The sequence below is a fragment of the Myotis nattereri genome (genome assembly GCF_964212035.1).
Source record: "Myotis nattereri genome assembly, chromosome: 4".
Lineage (NCBI taxonomy): Eukaryota > Metazoa > Chordata > Mammalia > Chiroptera > Vespertilionidae > Myotis > Myotis nattereri.
Genome location: NC_138079.1, coordinates 26,638,502 through 26,661,671, shown reverse-complemented (window position 1 = coordinate 26,661,671; position 23,170 = coordinate 26,638,502). Strand labels below are relative to the sequence as shown.

The 23,170-nt window shown below is 41.1% G+C and overlaps 1 protein-coding gene across 2 annotated transcripts in view; it reads left to right on the top strand.

Annotated features, from left to right (window-relative positions):
- ADAMTS16 (ADAM metallopeptidase with thrombospondin type 1 motif 16) overlaps positions 1-23,170 on the top strand; it is a gene marked incomplete at its 5' end in the record, with an annotated part of 106,521 nt that overhangs the window by 18,605 nt on the left and 64,746 nt on the right. For both annotated transcript variants that reach the window (XM_081090218.1, XM_081090217.1), the window contains 5 exons: positions 10,027-10,309; positions 12,106-12,305; positions 14,164-14,247; positions 16,401-16,560; positions 18,225-18,330. In XM_081090218.1, the coding sequence (XP_080946344.1) occupies positions 10,027-10,309; positions 12,106-12,305; positions 14,164-14,247; positions 16,401-16,560; positions 18,225-18,330 (833 nt within the window). The remainder of the gene's footprint in view (positions 1-10,026; positions 10,310-12,105; positions 12,306-14,163; positions 14,248-16,400; positions 16,561-18,224; positions 18,331-23,170) is intronic.

Sequence of the window (23,170 nt, the reverse complement as noted above, 5' to 3'; positions counted from 1 at the left end):
GACCAAGAGAAGCGAATGTCTCACTTGGAAATTACTAGAAAACTGATTTTAGGATATTCTATTTTTATTTTGTGTGTGAAAAAAAAGTATGTAAGAGATCATGTAGATATCCCTCATCTATCTTTTGGGATATTTTGTGGTTGAATGGATTAAGGAGCCTAAATTAGCATTAGCATCCCGTTAATATGGAACAGTGTATTTGCAGGATGGCTGTTTACCCCTCGTGAGGCTGCACACTATTTTTATGGCCACAGAAGAGGAGGATGAAGCCGAGCCCAAGCTTATTAGGAGTTGCTCTCTCTGAGCCACAGTGAGAATCAAGTTCTTTCCTCACTGGCGGGCACAGGTAACAGCTGACTGCCCTGTGAAGGTTTAGACAAACCAGCTGTGAATCACACTAAGGAACCAACCTAGCCTGTTCTTTTCATTATTTGTTTCCTTTGTTTCCCTCTGGAAATGATGGACCTGCCGGAGAGAGCTTTCCAATAGTGAGCTCTCCCCTTGTGTCGGTGCTGTTTGGAAGATCTCTACATTCTCATAGACTAATTTGGCCATAGCATTTGCCAGTGTTTTATTTCTACAAAAAAAAAAAAAAAAAAAAAAGATGGCATTTGCTTCATAGATTCTTCAGCACAGCATATTAAGAAGGCAATCAAAAATACACCATTTTGAATATGCATTGCCACATTGTATAATGATTATAGGATTTGATCTGGCAGCCTGGGAATAGGACTGATCATAACTTTTATAATCCCCTTGAGATACTCTGATATGTGTATGAAAGTATATGCAGTCATATATATAACTGAGGCTGGAATTTGTGAATGGTCAACTTTGGTATCCAGAGTAACGGATGTTTAAAGGAGCTGCCTAGAATGTTCCATGCCTAACAGAGGTCATGTAGAACAGACAGTGTTGGTATAAATGACCATCCCCAGGCCCTGTGGTACAACAGCAATTATTTAGCCATCTTTTACTAGTTAGTCTATTCCAGTGAGCTTAATGGATAGTGTTGTACTTGGTACTGCTGTTGATATTTACTAATATACCATCAGAAAATATTGATGTCTAAAGTCATCACTTCATTGCTTGAAAAGAAGGAAGATTGGTAGTAACAAACTTTATACCAAGTCACATTGTGTCCTAGAAAGCCAGCCAATATATGAAAGACATTGACAAAAATGGAGGGGTTGTGTGTGTCCTTCCTGAGCTCTGGGCTGGGAAGTGAAAGATGACAGTTAAGCACAGGATGTGCGGGCCTTGGCCCTCAGGACTCATGCCCTGGATGTGTCTTGGTGGTGGGTTTGTGAATCTTATTAAGTAAACCTGTTTTTCACAAACCCCCTCCCACCCCAGAGCTGCTGAGTCAGAACATCAGAGGGTAGAAGGTAGGAGGAGCATGAATTTCAATGAGCTGTTCACTTCTCATGGACAGAAAGTTTTGAGAATCATGGCTGGATATGCAAAGGTTATCAGACTCTATGAATAATACCCATGATCTATGGGCCCTTCTTCAGGGAGATCCATGAAGTTCCTACTTTGTGCCCACAGTTGGATACCCATAGGTAAAGTATATGTGTGGTCCTTTTCTTTTGGACAGCCCAGTTCGATGGCAGTGGGGAGGAGGAGATGAACTGCTTTCAAATCTTAATCATCTTTTAGAGTTGCCTTGGTGAAAATGAGACTGGACAGATAACTTTTCTCAGCCTTGCAATTTTCTACGCAATCAAGGAAGGAAGCTCAGACCGCTCTCATGCTCCTGGGGCTTTAGGCACCCTCTTGGCTTCATTATTTGCCTGTTTTCTTTTGCAAGAAACCTGACCTTTGAATGGCCTTGCAGTCTGTGCTGCACTGTTTGTTAGGCTGTTGTTTCCAAGAACACATCTTCGAATGAACTTCATCCCACTGTGCACCTAGGAAGCACCCAGCTGTGGAGGGAATGGCCATAAAAACTCAGCAGGTCTGGCCTCCTGTCCTAGTTGTGAGCCCTTGTCCCTGGTGTCTCCATCTTATTGTCTTAATGCTTTAGTGAGGTGTAATTTACACAACAGAAGCTCACCAATTTAAGTGCACAATTCAGTGATATTGTGCAGCCATTTCCTCAATCCAGCTTTAGACCACTCCCACCACTCCGTGCCCAACTGCAGTATTCTCTGCTCCCAGCCCCAGTTCACAATAACTGTTCTGGTTCCTGCCTCTATAGTTTTGCCTCTTTTTCTTTGGCATGTAGTAGAAACAAAATCAGACAACACAAGGTCTTTTGCTCTGGCTTATTTTGCTTGTCATGATGTTTTTAGATTCAGTCATGTTCAGTAGTACTTCATTGCCTTCCTTGCTGAATGATATTCCATTGTAAAAATATACCACGTTTTGTTTATTTGTTCACCAGTTGATGGACATTTGGATTGTTCTTTTTCCCACAAAAATGTAGCTGTTACTTCCTACCTTGCAAATCTGTTCTCAGGATCATTGATAATAGGGTATTCAGCCCCTAGAACAGAGGCAAGCACATAGTAGGTGATCAATAAATGAATGCCATCATATTAATATGATTAACAGGAATATGATGTGACCTTCCTGGAACCTTCAGCTTAAAGAGCACTAGATAACAACACCAAAGAGACTAGATATCAACACCAAGAGCACTGGAGAAGAGAAATACCCAGTGGCATAACTAAATAGAGAAAACAGCTGACTCATGAGCTAAGTGTCAGCTTGATGAGTTCATAGCAGAATTCGCCTCAAGCTGGCAACCTGCCACTGCCAGAGGGAAGGGTGCCATGGGCTTGCACACTGGGATGGATCGAGTGTGTGTGGAAAAAACATGATAATTTCAGCAATGGCTTATAGATCCAGGTGACAACACCCTGGGGTCCCATGGCCTCTAATGAGAAACATGTGTGCCTGCCCACGTCATGACTGTGGCTTACCTCTCTCCCATGAGGACCTGTCAATGGCTGTCTCACTCTGCTGTGACTCTCTCTGCCATGACACACTGGTAGTGGCTGTCTAGCTCTATTGTGACTCTCTCACTACCTTTGGCCTTTTGGTCTTTTTCTTTTCAACCTGCACAGAGTCTTGTACACACACAATCTCCTCTTTTTTTTTTTTTGCAACTTTCTATATGCTGCCCTCATTAAAAATATATATGTATATGTAATCTTCACAGCCATGCTAGGAAATAGCTGTAGACGTATCATCTTCTTGCAAATATAGGAACTGGGTCTCAGGACACACACACACACACACACACACACACACACACACACACACACAAGTTCACCCTCTGAAGAGAGGCAGATCCAGGACTTGAACCATATATTTTGCTTTAGGAGCCACTGCTTGCCATTATACCACCGTAGGTGTGCCACAAGGCTGAGACTCACATCTGCTCCATCATTAAGAACATGATGGCAAGCAAATCCCTATACCTCACACTGTCACTCCAAACTGAGTAATGAGGAAGATCCAGGCCAGCGGAGGTCTGGTGGTGGTGTGTACAGGAAACAAGATGAGTGGGGGTGAAGGCTTTGAGGCCACGGGGAGTCTGTGTGTTTCTGGAACAGGAACAATGGCTGGCACAGCAGAAGCATCCTGAGCCACAGGGCCTCCCTCTGGTCTCTTCACAGCCAGCTCATCTCATTTAGGGCTTTGCTGAAATGCCACCTTCTCAGTGAGGCCACTGGCCACCTATCTAAAGCTGAGCGCCCCTTTCCTCCACTCCTGATGTCCTTTGTTATCCTGGGTTGTTTCTTTTTTATTTAAATTTTTTATTATAGTTTACATTCAGTATTATTTTGTATTGGTTCTGGGCGTACAGCTTAGTAGTTAGATAATCATATACTTTACAAAGTGATCCCCCAAGTGCCCACCTGGCACCATATATAGTTTTTACAATATTACTCACTGTATAGCTGTACATTCCCTATACAACATAGGGAATGTAGCCTTTATTTCAAAATAGACTTTACTTTTTAGAGCAGTTTTAACGAAACAAAAATTGAGCAGAAGGTAGATATTTACCATTTACACCAGCCGTGGGCAAACTACGGCCCGCGGGCCAGATGCGGCCCTTTTGAAATGAATAAAACTAAAAAAAAAAAGACCGTACCCTTTTATGTAATGATGTTTACTTTGAATTTATATTAGTTCACACAAACACTCCATCCATGCTTTTGTTCCGGCCCTCCGGTCCAGTTTAAGAACCCATTGTGGCCCTCGAGTCAAAAAGTTTGCCCACCCCTGATTTACACCCTGCCCCCCAGACATACAGCCTCCTCCATTATCAACATTCCCCACCAGAGTGGTACATTTGTTACAACTGATGAACTTACATTGACACATCATAATCACCCAAAGTCCATAGGTTACATTAGAGCTCACTTTTGGTGTTGTGCATTGTATGGGTTTAGACAAATATATAATGACATGTACCCATCATTATAATATCACACAAAGTATTTGACCTGCCCGAAAAATCCTCTGTGCTCTGTCTAGTCATTCCTCTCTCCATAGTAACCTCTAGTAACCACTTTTCTTTTCACTGTCTCCATAGTTTTGCCTTTTCCAGATGTCATATAGTGAAATCATAGCGGATGTAACCTTTTCATTTTGGGTTTCCTTCATTTAGCAACATTAAGTTAAGTTTACTCCATGCCTTTTTATGGTTTGACAGCTCTTTTTCTTTACTGCGGAATAATATTCCATTGTCTGAATGTGCCATAGCTTACTCATCTATTCACTTACTAAAGGGCATCTAGGTTGCTTCCAAGTTTTGGCAATTATGAAGCTGCTATAAATATTCATGTGCAAAGGTTTTTGTGTGAATATAAATTTTAACTCATTTGTATAAATACAAAGGAGTGTGATTGCTGGATCTTATAGTAAGAGCTTGTTTAGTTTTTGTAAGAAACAGCTGAACTGTCTTCTAAAGTGGCTGCACCATTTTGATTCTCACCAACAGTGAATGAAAGTTCCTGTAACTTACATCCTTACTAGCATTTGATGTTGTCAGTTTGGCTATTCTAATAGGTATGTAGTGGTATCTCATTGTTTTAATTTGCATTTTCCTGATGACATGTGATATGGAGCATCTTTTCATATACTTATTTCCCATCTGTATATCTTTCTGTTGAGGTGGCTACTAAGATCTTTGGACCTTTTTTAAATTGAATTGTTTGTTTTCTTTCTTTTAAATGGGAATATTAATCCTCAGTTAACATGTTTGTTATTAGGATAGGGGTAATATATAGAGCAAATTACATAGCACATTATCTGCCACATAGATAGTGCCCAAGACAAAGTAACTGTTATTTTTATTCATATTTATATTCATAACTAGAGGCCTGGTGCATGAAATTTGTGCACTCGGGGGGTTCCCTCAGCCCGGCCTGTGCCCTCTCACAATCCAGGAGCCCTTGGGGGATGTCCAACTGATGGCTTAGTCCTTAGCGCTGCAGCAGAAGTGGGAGAGACTCCAACCACCACCACTGCGCATGCCAGTCATGAGCCCAGCTCAGGGCTTCACACTGACTATCAGGGGGCAGCTCCTTCATTAAGCATCTGCCCCCTGGTGGTCAGTGTACATCATAGTGACCACTGTTCGGTCTATTTGCATATTAGCCTTTTATTATATAGGACTAGTGGCCTGGTGCACGAAATTTGTCCGGGGGGGGGGGGATGTCCCTCAGCCTGGCCTATATCCTCTCCAATCTGGGACCCCTCGGGGGATGTCCAGCTGCCAGTTTAGGCCCGATCCCCAATCCTCGGCAGTCGGACATCCCTCTCACAATCCGGGACCGCTGGCTCCTAACCGCTCACCTGTCTGCCTGCCTGATCACCCCTAACCACTCTACCTGCTGGCCTGATCGCCCCCAAATGCCCCCCCTTCAAGCCTTCTTGCCGCCAACTGCCCCCCTGCCAGCCTGCTCGCCCCCAACTGCCCCCCCACCAGCCTGCTCGCCTACAACTGTCCTCCCCTGATATCCTGATCGCCCCCAACTACCCTCCCCTGCCATCCTGATCTCCCCTAACCACCTCTGCCTCAGCCCCACCACCATGCCTTTGTCCAGAAGGATGTACGGAAGGTCTGCCAGAAGGTCTCCCAGTCTAATTAGCATATTATCCTTTTATTAGTATAGGTAGTATACATAATAATTAGTCTATTAATTAATAAACCATCTGAGAGCTAAAAGAGAATGTTGGGTTTTGAGATGGTCCAATACATAGCTTCCTTTTTCCTTACATTTTTTTCCCTTTTTGTTTTTCATAAATCCTGTATTCTCAGTTAATTATAAAATGTGAAGGAAAAAAAAGAGTAACTTAGATGCTAGATCTATGTATTTTTAAATCATGTTTGGAGAAAGTGGAATATTTATACAGGTGAGTGGCTTTCCTAAAACTGGGCTCCAATTTAGTCCTATGCACTGAGTTGCAGGAGGTGCTAGGTCCATGGAAGTGACCAACCTGGGACAGCTTCTCACCTATGCTGCCCATCTGGCAGCTAAGCCTATCCTGTGATCAAGATCCATTGAGTAGTTGAGCTTCCTCTAGGACATTGTTCATGAGAGGAAAGGGCTATACTACTCATGCCCAGTTTTGAGTTCGAATTTGCAGATAAGGCATTTTCTCCTAGGAGAGGAACCAGTGAGGGGCAAGAAGTGTGGTGCTCCTGGATCCCAACATGCTAAAGAAATGATAAAGTGGGGAGAAGTATTTACCTCAAACAGTGGGTCACCCTTCACTCTAGGTTTGTTGTTCAGCCAAGCATGCTAATGGGAGTCACAAATGATCATATTTATCTAAGCTCTAATCATAAGTTATGTCAGTACTAAGATTAGATCATAAGGTAAGGCAAGAAATGCTGATAATTTAATGTTCAAGTGAATTAAATTAATATGACAAACAAAAATATGAGAGCTCTTCAAATTTTAAGGAAAAGTGATGAAAGATGAGCATTCACTGTGCTGCTCCCTTGAAGCTTCAGTTATGAGGTTTTAAGACAAAAATCACTGTATCAAACAGCAGATGAAAAGCATAGATTCCAGAATAGTCTTGAATAATTATTTGGAGTAGCCAGGGATCATTCTAATGCAATGATTAATTGTACTCTAAAATTACAACTCTGCTTCCTCCTGCCATAAAATTTATTCAAAGCCTGATTGTCTAAAGGCTCAGGTGTGCTCAACTCAGCTGTGCAGCCATTGATCCTGCAACAATGTGTGTTGGCACTTCATCCAAGTCCCACTTGTTGTCTTTGGCCTGGTCACACGGTCCAGGTAGAATTCAACAAAGTGAATGAATTTGTTTGAGTCATGCAAGTGGGAAAGGCATAGAAAAAGTCTTGTGACTAGTGACCAAGATTTGAACTGAGCAAATGACTGAATTTTGAAGACTGGACTGATTTTGGTTTGTGATGATGGGTGATTCCTATGACCAGCACACAGCCCCATTATCCTTGAAGGCAAGAGGCCCAATGCCTAAGCCAGGTGCACAGTAGGGACAGGAATAATAGGAATCAGATGCAAAATCTCTTGGGAAAGAGAGAACCTTTTGGTTATTTAACTTCTTAGGAGATTTTGGCTGAATTTTGATTTTCAAAGCATCACAAATAATTGTGCAACAAAACTTACTGTGATTTTGGGCACTTAGCAAGTGATGGACTGGCCTCGGGCCAGGTTCATGTTTGACCCTGAGGTATAAGGAAATAAAAAGCAGAGTTTGGCTTTTATGAAAGTTCTATAAATGTTAAAATTGTCTTGTGTTTCTGAGACATCGTTAAGAAGACTAGAACAAGTAGACTATTCTCAAAACAAATAACAGTTGAGAGTAAAAATGCAGTTACTAGGGAATTAAAATGCATGTTTCTCTTAATGAGCCTGATTATGCTTTCACTTTGTTTATTGACAGCTAGTTGTCTTGAAAATAGCTTATGGTGTCATCTGAGACAATCTTGGAACCAGTTCAGTGAGGACTTCTTACACTGCAGGAGAAACAGACTCAGTGGTTGGGCATTTATCTATTTCTTCTTAATTTCCATTTTATTTTTTGATTCATGCAACTTTTATAGACAGTGTCTATAAAGAGATACACAATAATAGAAATCTACCAACTTTTAATTGTGGATAACCACACATAGATCACAATAAACATCCTACTTTCGAACTTCAACACTTTCTTTACTTACATTGCTCAAAAGCAGCATTTTCTCAGCGCTAACATGACACACATTTTTTTCCTTCCTCATAAATGCAACATGAGTGTTTGGTAGGCTTCCCAGTGTGAAATGATTTACAGAATTGGCCATGCTAGAGTTGCAGGCCCCAGGAGAGCTCCTTTGCAGAGCGTGGAGGACATTAGCCTTTTCTGAAGCCTGGTTAATAATCCACCCAGCTGACATCCCAGTGGTTACTGTGGGCAGGCATACACTAGACATTTTATGAGTTTCCAAATAAATATGTTTGACTCAACAAGGAAAAACTTTGATAAGGAGAAAGCATTAATCTTCCATGATTTGCCTAATCTTTTAAATAAACTTGCAAACTAATAATGCAGCAAGATAATGAAGTAAACGTGTTTTTTCTTTTTTTGGTAATTTTTATTATCTATTGATTATCAAAGAATGTCTTATCAGTTATTATGCTCTATGTATTTAATGAAATTGAGGATGGTTTAAACATAGAATGTTGTAACAGACTAAATTACAAATGCAACAAGTACAGTGCTTGACCACTTTGTTAATGAAAATTCAAAAATCCACCAGCTGTGACAGGTCACTCTTGCCTGAAGATCTTGTCCCTCAGCCTGGGCCACCCAGAATATAGCCTTGAACCCAGGGAAAAGCAGGGGAGTCTGGAACAGCTGTTATAGAACACAAGTGTTTTAGTTGAAGCCAGAAAGAGTATAAAAAATAATGGATCAGGCCAGAAGCAAAGATGTGTTTGGGGCAACTGTGTCATGGGGTGCACCAACACTTGGGCTTTAGAAATCTCATACTATACAGTGCAAAGTCCCCCCAAGCCTCCTTAATTGTCAGGGTGACGTGTGATATTTTATACTCTTTGTTTTATTAAACCAGCATATTTTGTTTGCACATTTATTGCAGGTCATATGTTTGAAATACATTATTGTTCATTCTTATGAGCTCATAGAAAGTAGCGCTCTTTATATCCACTGTCCAGATGACAAAATGGCAGAGAGAGGCTAAGTAAATATCCTCCAAGATCACACAGATGATATGTAGAATTAGATGATAATTCTACCTGGGATGTTTGCCTTATCTGGCCAATCTCTCTGAGTCCACTTGGGCTTGCATGAGAGATGCCGAATGCCGTCTACTCCAGAGAACCTAGAGAAGCTGGTAGTCTTCCAAGCCGTGATTTGAAAAGCAAGGAATTGTTTGTATAGCAGACAAGTTTTTTAAAAAAAACAAACAATGACTTTTCCTTTTTTTTCTTTTTTAGTTTAATATTTAAACTAGTTACCTTCAATAGAGTGCAATTCCTCTTTGGGTAGTGTTATTACACAAGGTTGAACACATCCAAGATGGCTCTGCTACTCCTGGGTTAGTTTAAATGCATAAAGGATGAAACCCAACTGGCTTTGGCTACTATTTAATTTCAGACCTGGCTATTTCTTGATAGAACTGCAAACTTTAAAGTATTACTGTATTCTAGTTTAGTTGGTAGAGTCCTAGGAGGCAACAAAGATTTCCAAGTCACTCATGTGGAATATGGTGTGAGAAGCTGCTTCCTCTGTGATCCAGAGCATAAATTCCAAGTATTTCACTTTCCACTGTGAGGTGGCAGTTAGGCCCCAGGAGGTCTACCCCCCATGGTGCTGATAGCTTCATTGATAATTTACCAAGTTTACCTTTCCCCACCAGTAGGAACACTAGGGCCAGAGCTTAACCTCAGAAGGTGGGAATGGTATGCTTGTAAGCAAAGATATACAGGAGTGCTTGGAGAGCTGACTATGGCTCCAATTGGAAGTGTAATTGTGTTTTCTTTCCTTTCCCTGTTTTTCCAGTCAGGCATGATAAGAACACAAGAAGCAGATTACTTCTTAAAGCCACTTCCTTCCCACCTAGCAGGCCAACTCAATGACTCTGCCGCGGGTGGGCCTCCTTCCCACATACTGTACAAGAGATCCACAGAGCCACAGGCTCCGAGGGGGCGCCAGGCAGTGATGGTCCAGAGGCAGCGGGAGCTGGAAAATCACCACCTCTTCTACCACGAAAATCAAAATCTGCAAGGTGGCTTTGACCTCGGGCACCCACAAAAGCAGCATTTCTGTGGAAGACGCAAGAAATGTATGTAAGGGCGATTCTCTTCATGTGTTTAATGATTTTAACATTTATATAAGCCGATGGAATATTTTTAATTTTCATCAAATCATGTCTGTTCCCAAAGTGACATGTATTAACTGTCCTTACTAAACTTTAGTGACAATTCCAAAGAGAGTCCATTATCTGCATGTTCAGTATAAAAGCTCTCTCCATGATAGATGGATAAATAATGGTAGATGTTTTCATTTTTTTTAAAAAAAGCTGTTCCCTGGACAGATTAAATGATGCACTGCTGAGGAATACCGAATCTACCAGACATCTTCAAAAGAACTCTGGCATGTCTACTCAGTAATTCTATATTTTTGAGGTCTAGATTTATTAAAGCCCACATAGTTTTCCTGCTGAGGTCATTTATCTCTATACATATTTATGTACTTGACTCACCACATCAAAAGACAGACTTGCAAGACATAAATTTACCTACAATTTATCACCAAGCTTTATCAAAGTCTTTTTTTGTCATGAACATTTAGGAGGTGATGTGTTATTTACATTTTATGTAGGAACCTCTCACAAATTCAAAATAGGAGTTCAGTGTTCTCTGGAACTTCCCTCACTTCCTTCAGCTTCTCCGTCCACCATCACTTCATTAAGCCTTCCTCCCACGAGCCCATCTTCACCCAGCCCCATCTTTTTCTGCTGTTTGGTTTACTATACCCAATGCCCTAAAATAGAGGTGGGCATGAGCAGGAGCTCCATATATGTTGTGGAAGGGAGTGAACCACCCATAACCAGTGGGAACCTATAATGAAAGAATAAGTACCGTAATACCTGTGGATATTTTGAAGTCTATTTTCCCATGATACAATTCTAACCACGTTTTCTAAGGCATCTACTAAACCGAATTGTTTTTAACCTAGATTTAACTTACTGATTATAAATGCCAAAACTATTTTTTTAAAGACAGATTCTTCAACTTTTTTTTTTAATTGATTTCAGAGAAGAAGGGAGAGGGAGAGAGAAAGATGGAAACATCAATGATGAGAGAAATCATTGATCGGCTGCCTCCTGCATGTCCCCCCACTGGGGATTGAGGCCACAACCCAGGCATGTGCCCTGACTGGGAATCGAACCCTGACCTCCTGATTCACAGGTCGATGCCCAACCACTGAGCTCTGCTGGCCAGGCATCATAATTATTTTTAAATGTCTTGCTTCAAGAGGGCATAGTATATTTTGTCTCCTAATTAAGTTAGGTAAATATTTATGGTGCTTTCTAGGAAAGCCAGCTCTGCAGTGAGGTTGATCTGTCCCAAGTCATTTGGAATCTGTTTGAGACACTACAGACAAACCAGTCATGTGTGCATACATAAGACTCAGCTTTAAAACTCTCAGGTCATTAAAATCCTTCAAATAAGGAAATTATGCAAGACAACACTCTTTCTTGTAATTGTTAGTTTTATTGCTTTATCAATAATTCATTTGCACAGCCCATTCCATAAATTCTTATGCTAATAGTCTTTGAGCTTTATGTTTCTAGATGCTGGCACTACAGAGCAAAAATGACCTTCTCTTGTTTTAAATCAGGACAAAATTATACAAAGGTAAATAAAGCAATGATTTCCATGACATCTAGACTCTACGGACTTTATTTGAATTGTGTTCCACTTTAACACAAGTTTTGTATCACAAAGTTTTACGGATTATATGGTTCATATATAATGAACAATCATTTTTTAAATTCAATTTCTATATAACAAGTTCCACCACTCATTTTAGTGATTAATTTGCTCTAATTCACTGTCTATACATCCCTCATAGACATGCCCAAGCCTCCCAAGGAAGACCTTTTCATCTTGCCTGATGAGTACAAGTCTTGCTCACGGCACAAGCGCTCTCTTCTGAAGTCCCATAGGAATAAAGAACTGAATGTGGAGACGTTGGTGGTGGTTGACAAAAAGATGATGCAAAATCATGGCCATGAAAATATCACCACCTATGTGCTGACAATACTCAACATGGTAAGAACATCTATCCTATTGAGGCTGAGTGTATAGTTACACCTAATGGGGTGTGTATGCATATGTGTTTTACATTCTGCTTTATACTTATGGATTTATGTCTCATACATAGAAATATTTTATCTGTAGTAAGTCCTTCAGTTTTACTATGCTCGGATCAAAAGAGCCATTTTTAGAACGTCAGAGAACAAATTAAGGTGGATGAAGAATTTAATCCTCTCTGTAAGCCAGTAACCTGTTTTGATGTACTAATGTCTCAGTTCAGAAATCTAAAAGTGTATGCTGAGACATTTTGGTGCATCAAATCTGTTTATCACCACTGTATGTGTGGTTTTTTAGATGGTTACATAGAAATACTCATTTTAGGAATTTTAATGTCCAGCTATTGAGTATACATTATTTTATCTAGAAAAGCAGGAAAACAATACAGCTTTTTAGAATGTCATCTCAGATAAGGAATGTCTGTCCCCAGAGTGGCAGCTATAGTAATTATGGAAGAGTGGTAAGAGGTATCTAAGGCTCATTTCACTTAAGTGACATCTAGGTAACAGTAGATAAAATCTTGGGTCAACAAAATGATTTAAAAAAATAGTTAAAATTGACATATAACATTCTGTAAATTTAGGCTATAAAGTGATAATTTGACATACATACATGTGGCATAATGATTACCAAAATAAGTTACTTAGCACATCTATCACAACACATAGATCCTTGTGTTTGTGTATGTATGTGGTAAGAACTTTTAAGACAAAAAAAAAAAATAGTTGTGCCCTGGCCGGTGTGGCTCAATTGGTTGAGCATTGTCCCATGCACCTAGAGGTCACTTGTTTGATTCCTGGTCAGGGCACATGCCCGGATTCTGAGCTCAATCCCCAGTAGGGGACATACAGGAGATAACAGATCAATATTTCCCTCTCCCTCTCCCTTCCTCTGTCTCTAGAAAAAAAAAATCAATAGAAACATATTTTAAAAAGAGTTGTGATAACAATATTTTAAAAACCTACTTTATGTTCTGCCTTAATGAACAGAGTACCCCTAAGTGTGTTTTATATTCCATTATGCCACATGCCTATTATGGCTAGGGTCATTTTTGGTAGGTTGACCCATGTGGTTTATGACCTCCTAGGGAACTGAGGGAGACAGTGACACTGAGGCACCTACAACTACACAGCCACAGGGCTGAGGACAGCAGGGCCCGGGATGCTCTGATTTGAGCAAGTGTCACCTCTATTATGTATAACTTTTCCAATGTTTCTACACCTCAAGTGTAGAGTGGGGAGAGGTATATTCGCGCCAAGTCACCTCCCTATTGTATCCCACACTGCCCACTATCATCACTTATCACCCCAAATGCCATATCAAATGTTTGTGATCATCATCTCAAATGTTTGTCTCTTTCTTTGATCATCTTTCCATGTTTTCTTTTATTTCTCATGCCCTCTTGGTCTTTTCCCAGCATTTGTTTTATGCTTCTGGAATCTCTTGCCAGGAGAGCATGGGGAGTACTTACCTATGCAGTTATCACTATGAGTAAAATATCCTCTATTCAATTCAATTGAGGACACTTTGCAATTCAGAGACCTTGTAATCCCTACATTGGGGTTTCAGAAGAAGTGGAACCTCCCTCCCCAAACTTCAGTTTTTCACTCCCAGCACCAATGACAGGGATTCAACAATTGGTCTTTTAGAAAGATATTCATATACCTGTCTGTCGGACAGTATAAGAAACATAATGATGCTACATTACTAGGAAACATGGGGATTGGCCTTCAGCATCAGAACTCCAGGCAGACTGAGGGCTGGGGGAAAATGGTGTCACATATGGAGACTGACATGGATTACCTGTCTTTTTCAGGTGTCTGCTTTATTCAAAGATGGAACAATAGGAGGAAACATCAACATTGCAATTGTAGGTCTGATTCTTCTAGAAGAAGAACAGGTATTCTGTCTCTAAAACATCAACTTTTCTCCCAGAAAAATAAATGCAAAATAACGCTTTGTTTTCTTTAATATGGATTCTTTAATTCTCTTTCCCTTGGGGACAAAAAATTGTAATATTTTGTGTCTTATGCAATGGGTTGCTTGTCAGTTCCTTTAATGATTATTTGACAGCTTGTGTTTTTGTGCAGAGGTAGTAAGAAGTACTCATGTAATTGCTTTATGAGAAAATGGAATAGAAAAGCTGCCTTTAATATATGGGTGGGAAACACAGTTGGGAGACAAAGTGCAAACTGTGTCTTCAGCCACCGTGAGCTTTCAGGATGCCACATGGAACTGAGCCCCTTTTGTCTTTTGCTAGAAGACTAAGGATATCCTGTAGAGTAGACGTTAAATTGTACTGTGTTGCATTGCATTGCTTTGCTCTGTTGTCTCCCAACTGCTAAGACTGATCCCACTAACCCTCACCATCTTTAATCCTAGGATTTTATTTTCATAGAGATTCTGAAGTGTTGAGCACATTTCTCTCATTACATATAAAAAAAAATCAAATTATGTTGGATCTTAGTAGCATTTGGTAAAAGCACCTCCTTTGCCTCCATTCCAGAGTCCCAGTCTAAATGTCCAGACATACATTTCAGTTCACAAGAGGATGCATATGAACATCTCATGGCATAAGTAATGGGGGGGGGGGAGCATCTCAGCCATCAAAGGCTCTCGCTTCTATTCTGGCCCAAGGTGATCATTGACTGGGCATGGGAGAGTGAGCCTGGGACCCGAGTCAGGCACCCTGCATCCAGTTCCACCATTGCTGATGTCTTAGCAGAATCTCCTGTTAGCCATAGTTTATTTGTTTATTTATAAAACAAAAGATTTTTAGATGAAATCTAAGATCTAAGATGCCTACGGGCTTTAATATTCTGGGGCTCTGCTCTTTTCCTGGGCAGAGTGGGGGTAGCCAGGACATGCCTATTTCTAGCCTGAATAGTCAGGAAGATACAACCTCATTGTCTTTGTATGTGTCTGGGGAGGGGGTGCTGAGCCAGCAGGGTTTCTCAGGTGACAGGTTAATTATTCCTTGTATTAAATTGTTTTCACCTTGGCATTCCTCCAAGCTGCAAAGAATAGGAGAGGTTATCTTTTGATCGTACACCTGTGTTAACTTTGATTAATGCAGTGTTCCTGGAAATTGCCAGCTGAAGAATGGAAGGCATGCCCCAGTTTTGATGTACAACATCTAGCTCAGGTGTATTTGACTTTCTGGAAAGACAAAAACTTGTAAAGAGAAAACATATTGCATGACTGAAGGACAAAAATTCCAACACAACATTCCAGTCATGAGAGCCTTACACAAGTTGTCCTAGAATTGAGGTATTTGATCTGGTTTTCTGTGACCATTATAGGAAAATATAGCATTGCTATACATAAGGTTCACACCTTTCATTGCAGCCTGCTCTGGATGTTCCTGCGGCTCCCGAATTCTTCATTTCCCAAGTGTTCACAAGTTCTTCTGATATTTCACAGTTACTTTACTAGACCTTGGTATATGCAAATAAGGTCACATGTTTTCTATGTGGTTTCCTTCCAGTTCCAGTCTATTTTCCAGAAATAAAGCTTTCCCAATTGACCTGCCTTCCTCATGAATATGATGCCTCTGTGGTGACTGAGTAACACTGCAATAATAAATATTGAAAGGGCTATAAGTTGGAAATCCCACTTGCTCAACTTGCTAATGAAGTAAACATGCAGTGACTAGGTGTGCTTTGTGTATGTGTTTAGTCACATACAAATAATCCTATTGTCTTATATAATTTTGCAAACTGTTTTACAAAGATTTTTAACGCAAAAAAATTGATACACAAAAATAATCTTTCATGGCTCACTGAAAATGCATTCAGGGTCAGCTAAATGCATCCCAACTGTTTTAGCACAGAACTAGAGAAATGTACACTAAATCTCTATGGTTTTATGTAACATACTTTTTTTGTGTTGTAATACATAAAATGGATGCATTAGTACATATGCTATTTGGATCCATCTATGTATTTGAAATCCAAGTTAATGAGAGTTTGCTGTGATACCAATGCTAGTAACAATTGCATTATACTCTGTTTTCTTTCTGTTCTCATGGTGGCCTTGCTCTCTCTTGCATAGCCAGGGCTTGTGATAAGCCATCACGCAGATCACACCTTAAGTAGCTTCTGCCAGTGGCAGTCTGGTTTGATGGGGAAAGATGGAACTCGCCATGACCACGCCATCTTACTCACAGGTCTGGACATATGCTCCTGGAAGAATGAGCCCTGTGATACTTTGGGTAAGATCATCCAGCAGAGTTTTGAGGACCACATATGTGCTATGCGCCTTCTGTGGCCATATATAGTGAATTCTTGCCCCTATTCCCAATCTGTAAGTGGTAGCCACTGCTGAGTGCAATTTTAAAGAAGAAAATGGCATCTTTGTATGAACTTTGGCCAAAAATAAAAGTTTGAATTTATTCATCAAAAGTGATTACTTCACAAAGGAATGTTCCTAAATATATTCAAGAGTTTTTGTCTATTCTAACTTAAGAAATAAATTTTTTCATTTCTTCTTCTGAGAGAATGGGGTCAATAGAGTCAAGGGTGTCTTATTACGTGGCGAAATGGTACATTTATGAATATTATAGAGATATTACAACTATATTATATTCCTAATTTTTTAAAATTCCTTTATTAATGTTTCAATCATAACAATTTTATATGTCTATAGAGCTGAGTAGATCTTAGAGGCAGCACTTTGACATTTTTTCCAAATAGCGTTAAGCACAGTGTGCTCCTGACCAGAGCTCTCCTGGACATTTTTTTCTAACTCTCCATTTTCCCTAGGATTTTAGTGAGAAAGATCCTTTATTATAAAACCACTCATATAGGACTTAGTTTAATACAGTGGGGCCTTGACTTACGAGTGTCCCGACTAACGAGTTTTTTGAGATACCAGCTGTCTCTCCGCCAATTTTTTGCATTGAGTTGACAGAATAATTTGAGTTAATGAGCTCCTTAACGAGCTTGGTCTCGGAATGAATTAAACTCGTAAGCCAAGGCCCCACTGTATAGGTTAACCTGACTGCTTGTCCTAGGAAGACCTGCTTATGAGGTTGGCCCTTAGCTGGCTTCTGAGAACTTAGATTTCAAGAAGGTTCCCATCATCTTACCTCACAAGTGTGGCTCACTTTGACAAAATTGTTTGAACAAATAATGCGAATTACGTGGAACACCTGCTTTCCTCCTAGGAGTCTGGAATTTGGGTCCATGCCAGGCAGAGGCTGCCTCTGTGATCAGCCCCAATAAAACCCCTGGGTCCTGTGTCTCTAATGAGCTTCCCTGGTGGACAACAGTCTACACCTGTTGTGACTTGTTACTAGGGAAATCAATCCTGTCCTGTGTGGATTTACTGGGAGAGGGTTCTGGAAGCTCATGCTGCTTCCCCCAAGCTTCTCATGTACCTGTTTCCTTTCCTAATGTTTCTCTCTATCCTTTTGCCATGCTAAATCATACTTATGAATATAAAAAATTCTGAGTCTATGTGTGTCCTCCAGGCAAATACTTGAACCTGTGTGGCCTTGGGACTTCCTGACACACCCATTCCCCATAGCACTTTTTATTTCATCTTTTGAGAATACATATGCTTATAGTAAGAGACAGAAATTCTCCTCCATCTGCAGTGAAACCCCTCTTCTACTGTGTACAAGTTGTAGCCTGTGATATGAACATTTCATAGAGCCCTGAAGAGTTTTCCATGCAGAGGACAGATCCCCTTCTCCCACATTGTTAAGAGCCCTTTTTGTTAAGAGTCTAAAGGTTTCCTATTTCATATTTCAGCAGATGGATATGAGAACCAAATTTCCCTAAAGGGTGGACAGTAAATTAGCCTGTATAATACACCCTCTTCCTTTATTTTATTGAAAACTGTTATATATTCATTTGACCTTTATGCCCATAGGATTTGCGCCCATAAGTGGAATGTGTAGTAAATATCGCAGCTGTACGATTAATGAAGATACAGGTCTTGGACTGGCTTTTACCATCGCCCACGAGTCTGGACACAAGTAAGTACATGTGCATGGGAGGGTCGAGCCCAGGGTCCTTTCCCTCTTGGTTGGTTGCAATAGAAATATGGATTCATTAGGTCAAGTCTGTAAGGGGGGTTCACATATATCCAAGGAGAATGTCATTGACAGGCTGTAAATATTGTCACTTAGGTACTTCTTTTGTTTTTATCTTAATGCCTTGTCCTGCACATTCAGTGCATGTGTTTATACTTTCCTCACCCTGTTCTTCCCTTATATTACTGCTCATACTTGCACCTGCCATTGCAGACACTTGTATCAGTCCTGCTCCTCTGTCCTGTGTTAATCCTATTCCATGGTCAGCTCCTGTTAGGGGCTCCAGACAACAGAGGGTAGTAACAGGCCCTTCTATTTTTAACTTGTTACTCTTGAGTTCATGTTCTCATATCTCTTTTAGAATTTGGAGAGGTATTTTTTTTGATTGGTGTGCTGAGCAGAGTTTGGGGAGTGCAAGTATTACAGGATATTGGGCCCAGTAGGAGATGGTTTGCTTCCCACGTTCCCATTTTCCAAGTGTTGCCAGTTTTGAAATGGGGCAGCATCAGGGCAAGCAGTGAGCCTGGCAGCTTGGCACAGACAGATGCTGCTGCTGGACAAGCAGCTCTCAGCAATGGGTGGCTTGTCATGGGTGGCATCTTTTTATGTGAAAAGCTTATATTTATTCCTGTTGAATGAAAAATTTCTATCAATAGAAACTTATTATTAGATAAGGTTTCTTGGACCTATAATGTTATAAGATTGCCTTACCTTGAGGCACCATCTATTAATTTTTTAATGGGCCCTTGCTAACTTCCTACAATTGCCATGATTCATAGGACCACTGACCATATGAAGGTATTTTCCTACTATACTGCAGCTAAACTTGAAATTTCTCCTAGAAAATGCACAACCAGAAAATATAATTTTTTTCTCTTTTTTACATTAACCCCAATTTTACTTGCAAATGGCCTGAGGTCACTCATTACCCCGACCTGTTCAAAGCATCTGTATGTGCATGTCTGTGTGTGTATGTTCACATGTGCACCTTTGTGTGTAATGGAACCACACAGAAGCCATGCAGACTTGAATTGTGTATGAACTGATGACCTGAAAGTGAAACTGTATATCCCATTACTGATCCCTTCATCATTACAGGTAATGATTGACTTTTTCAGTGCCCAGAAAATTGCACCTACACTTCATAAAGCTTTCAGCAGTTACATCATAATTGTTTTTTTTTAATAGACTACTAGAGTTAGAACTTCAAAAACTCTCATTATTTTAACGACACGGGGCTCTTGCTGTTCTCTGAACCATACCTGAATTTAATTAAACAATCAAGGTAAGAAATGTTTAAGTCACCGAGGGCTGAGCAAATCGGCATTAGATAAGCAGTTGAGATATGGGCATTGGCAGTGCAAGCAGTTGCAGGTGGTGAATTTAACAGAAGCTAAACTTGATACATCCAACACTGGGGTCTTCAATGACTAACAGTGTTTGCTATTATTTTCTCTTAGAAGTCCATTGTTAATATTTCCTCTTATCACTTGGGCTCGGTCTAGATGGAAAAAGAGATTTTTCCAAACAAGAGATAAGTGCTTGTACTTGCAAGAGGGAATATAGATGGAAGAAGGACAGATGCTCTAGATCTGGATGAAGAGGAGTCCCACTCCCTGTAGAATTAACCTCCAGAAAATTAGCAACTCCTTAGTGAGCACCTGATGTTTAGAGGACATTGTGCAAGAGATAGAGGAACTGGGAGCTCGAAAGAGTCAATTTGCCCATGAAATAGCTTTTGATCTTATTGAAATAGGACATATCTGTAAGAGATGTGCAAATTAATTGCATGTGCTAAATGCCAAAATGAGTGATAATAATAGTTATAACAATAATGGCAATAATAATTATAGTACCTTCTCTTTGTGGAGCACTTTTTATAAATGTGCAGAGCAATTTTTCATGTATTTCAAACCATATAAACCACTCAGAACAATCTCTCATCTTCCTTCACTGACTTAGCAGAGAAGCTATACTGAATATTCAGCAAATCTGAATGAATGGCATGGGAGGAGTGAGTTGGGGAGTGAGCAAGTGAACAAATGAGGAGTTTTTTAAAGTACATCAAATGAGAGAGGGGGTGGCATAGAAGACTCAGTAATTAAACTCTGTGAATTTTATTTGAAGACAAGCACATTTATTCAGTTCATTTATTTAATAACTATCGTTCTTGAAAAAGGGACAATAGGTTTTCTATATGGATAAAACCTTATAAATAAACAGCATGCCTTTATCTTATCCTTTGCAATGAGCTCCAAGCAAAGTCAGTTTTAGAGTTTGGTATCTTAAGAATTAAAAGACAACTTTAAATCTAGGTCTGTATAAAAATCATATTTCACAGGTGCCGCTTACCTCTTCAGTTTTGCTTACATTCAGAGGACATTGTTTAGGGTGGAGGAGTGCTTCCCCATGCTTTCAGCCATAGGCTTTCTAATCTTTAACTCGAAGAAAGATTTCAGTTAATGTCCAGAAAGTTTCTTCTATTAAACTTAGTTGTTTTCATCTCCAAAACATCTTGAGGTTTATACTGGAGAATCTGACCTAAACATAGAAATTGCTAAGAACCAGCATTTAGATTTGTGTTGGAAAATGGAGGAAGAAAGACTGGAAGCAGAAGCGAGAATGTGTGTTCTCTGCATGTATGTGGGATTGAGTCAGAATTGTTCTTAAGTAGGTGGGGAAGGAAGAGTGTCCTGGTTAAATTAAATCTCATGACACAGGATGAGTGGTTTGCTACATGCAAGTGTAGAAGAATTGGCATAAACATATTGAGGAACAAATTATACATTTTGGAGAATATGTCATCTATTTGGAAATCCCCGTTTGCAAAGGGAAGTCATATCATTTAATGGTTAGCACCCTGGGACTCAGATACATGGTGGTTCTCCCACAGCCTGAGAGCGACCAGGGCACATTGCCTGGTCTTCCCTTACCTACCTTTCTAACTTCAAAACCAGTGGAGCCTGTGGAATCCTTAGCAGGTATGTGCATGCACAATTATAATGATATTATTTGAGTTGAACATCCCTATTATATACTAGTACATATGCTGAAATACTTGATTTGCATGATCATTTCAGACCATTAAGACAATATTAAAACACATTTAGTGTGCTCAAAAGTACATATAATCTATCATTTTTGTTTCCTGTTTGTTTGTTTATTTAGTATTTATGGACCTATTCTCTGGACACAATTTGCATTCTGCTAGCAAAGCATTGTTTAGGATTCTATAAAAGGACTAGTGATCTAAATCCCCCAAATATCTAACAGAAAGATAAAATAAACGTGGCATACTAGAGAAAAAAAAGTGAGGGCTGTAGGCATTACAAGAGATACAGTCAGGGAAGATGAGGGACATGTTCTCGAAAGAAGCAGAATTGGCTTGCTAATATTCACGTCAAGCATACTCGGCTAGTGATGTTAGATGTCTTTTGAACATTTGATGGTGATATGTGCACACCACCGGTTTGTGGCTGTGCTCTGTCATTAACCTGAACTCTTCTTGCTGGGTCGGGAAGCACTGGGTGAGCTGACAGATATGTACATTATCAGGGCAAGCCTGTGCCACAGAGATCATTGGTCCTGTGATTCTCAGACTGTACTCCAGGGATCCCCAGCAATTAGAGGGTCACTTCTTACCAATTATATTAATTGTCATTCTTCCTAAATTATTTTGTTTGTTCATGTGTCCAAAAGTATTTGAAACCCTTTGACCTTTGGCCAAACCCACCCATGCAAACACACACACACACACACACACATCATATCTACACTAATAAAAGAGAAAAATGGTAATTGGCGTACGGCGATACCTTTTTCATTGGCTAGTCAGGGCTATATGCAAATTAACTGCCAACTAAGATTGGCAGTGAACTGCCAACTAAGATTGGCAGTTAACTGCCAACAAGATGGCGGCTAATTTGCATATGTAGGCACAATGCAGGGAGGCGAAAGGGAAAGCAGGAAGAAGCCCCCTGCCACTGACAGTGATCAGAAACCCAGGGGGGAGCTAAGAGCTGGGGGGCAGGGCAAAGGCGGCCCTGGGGCCGCCTTTGCCCTGCCCCCCAGCCATGAAATGAGAATCAGGCGCCTTTGCCACCCTGGCCAGTGATAGCAGGAAGTAGGGGTGGAGCCAGCGATGGGAGCTGGGCACGGTCGAAGCTGGCAGTCCCAGGAGCTAGAGGTCCCTTGCCTGGGCCCAAAGCGAAGCCCACGATCGCGGCGCCCCCCACCGCTGCCACTGCAGGTCCCCGCTGCCCGGGCCGGACGCCTAGGCCAGAGGCGTTAGGCCTGGGCAGGGGCGGAGCCTGCAACCGCGGGGAGCTGGGGGTCCCCTGCCCAGGCCTGACACCTCTGCCGGAGGCCTCAGGCCTGGTCAAGGGGCCGATCCGGTGATTGGTGATCGGAGGGTGATGAGGGTCAACTCCTCTGGCTGAGGCATCAGGCCTGGGTGGGGGGCGGAGCCGGGGATTGGGGGGATATGATGGTCCCCTTGCCCAGGCCTGAAGCCTGGGTCAGAGGCATCAGGCTTGGGCGGGGGGTGGAGCAAGCGATCAGAGGGAGATGGGGGTCCCCTGCCCAGGCATGATTCCTGGGCCAGAGGCCTCAGGCCTGGGCGGGGGCCAGAGCCAGTGATCGGGGGGAGATGGGGGTCCCCTGTCCAAGCCTGACACCTCTGGCGGAGGCGTCAGGCCTGGGCAAGGGGCCGATCAGGCGATCGGAGGGTGATGGGGGTCAACGCCTGAGGGCTCCCAGTATGTGAGAGGGGGCAGGCTGGGCT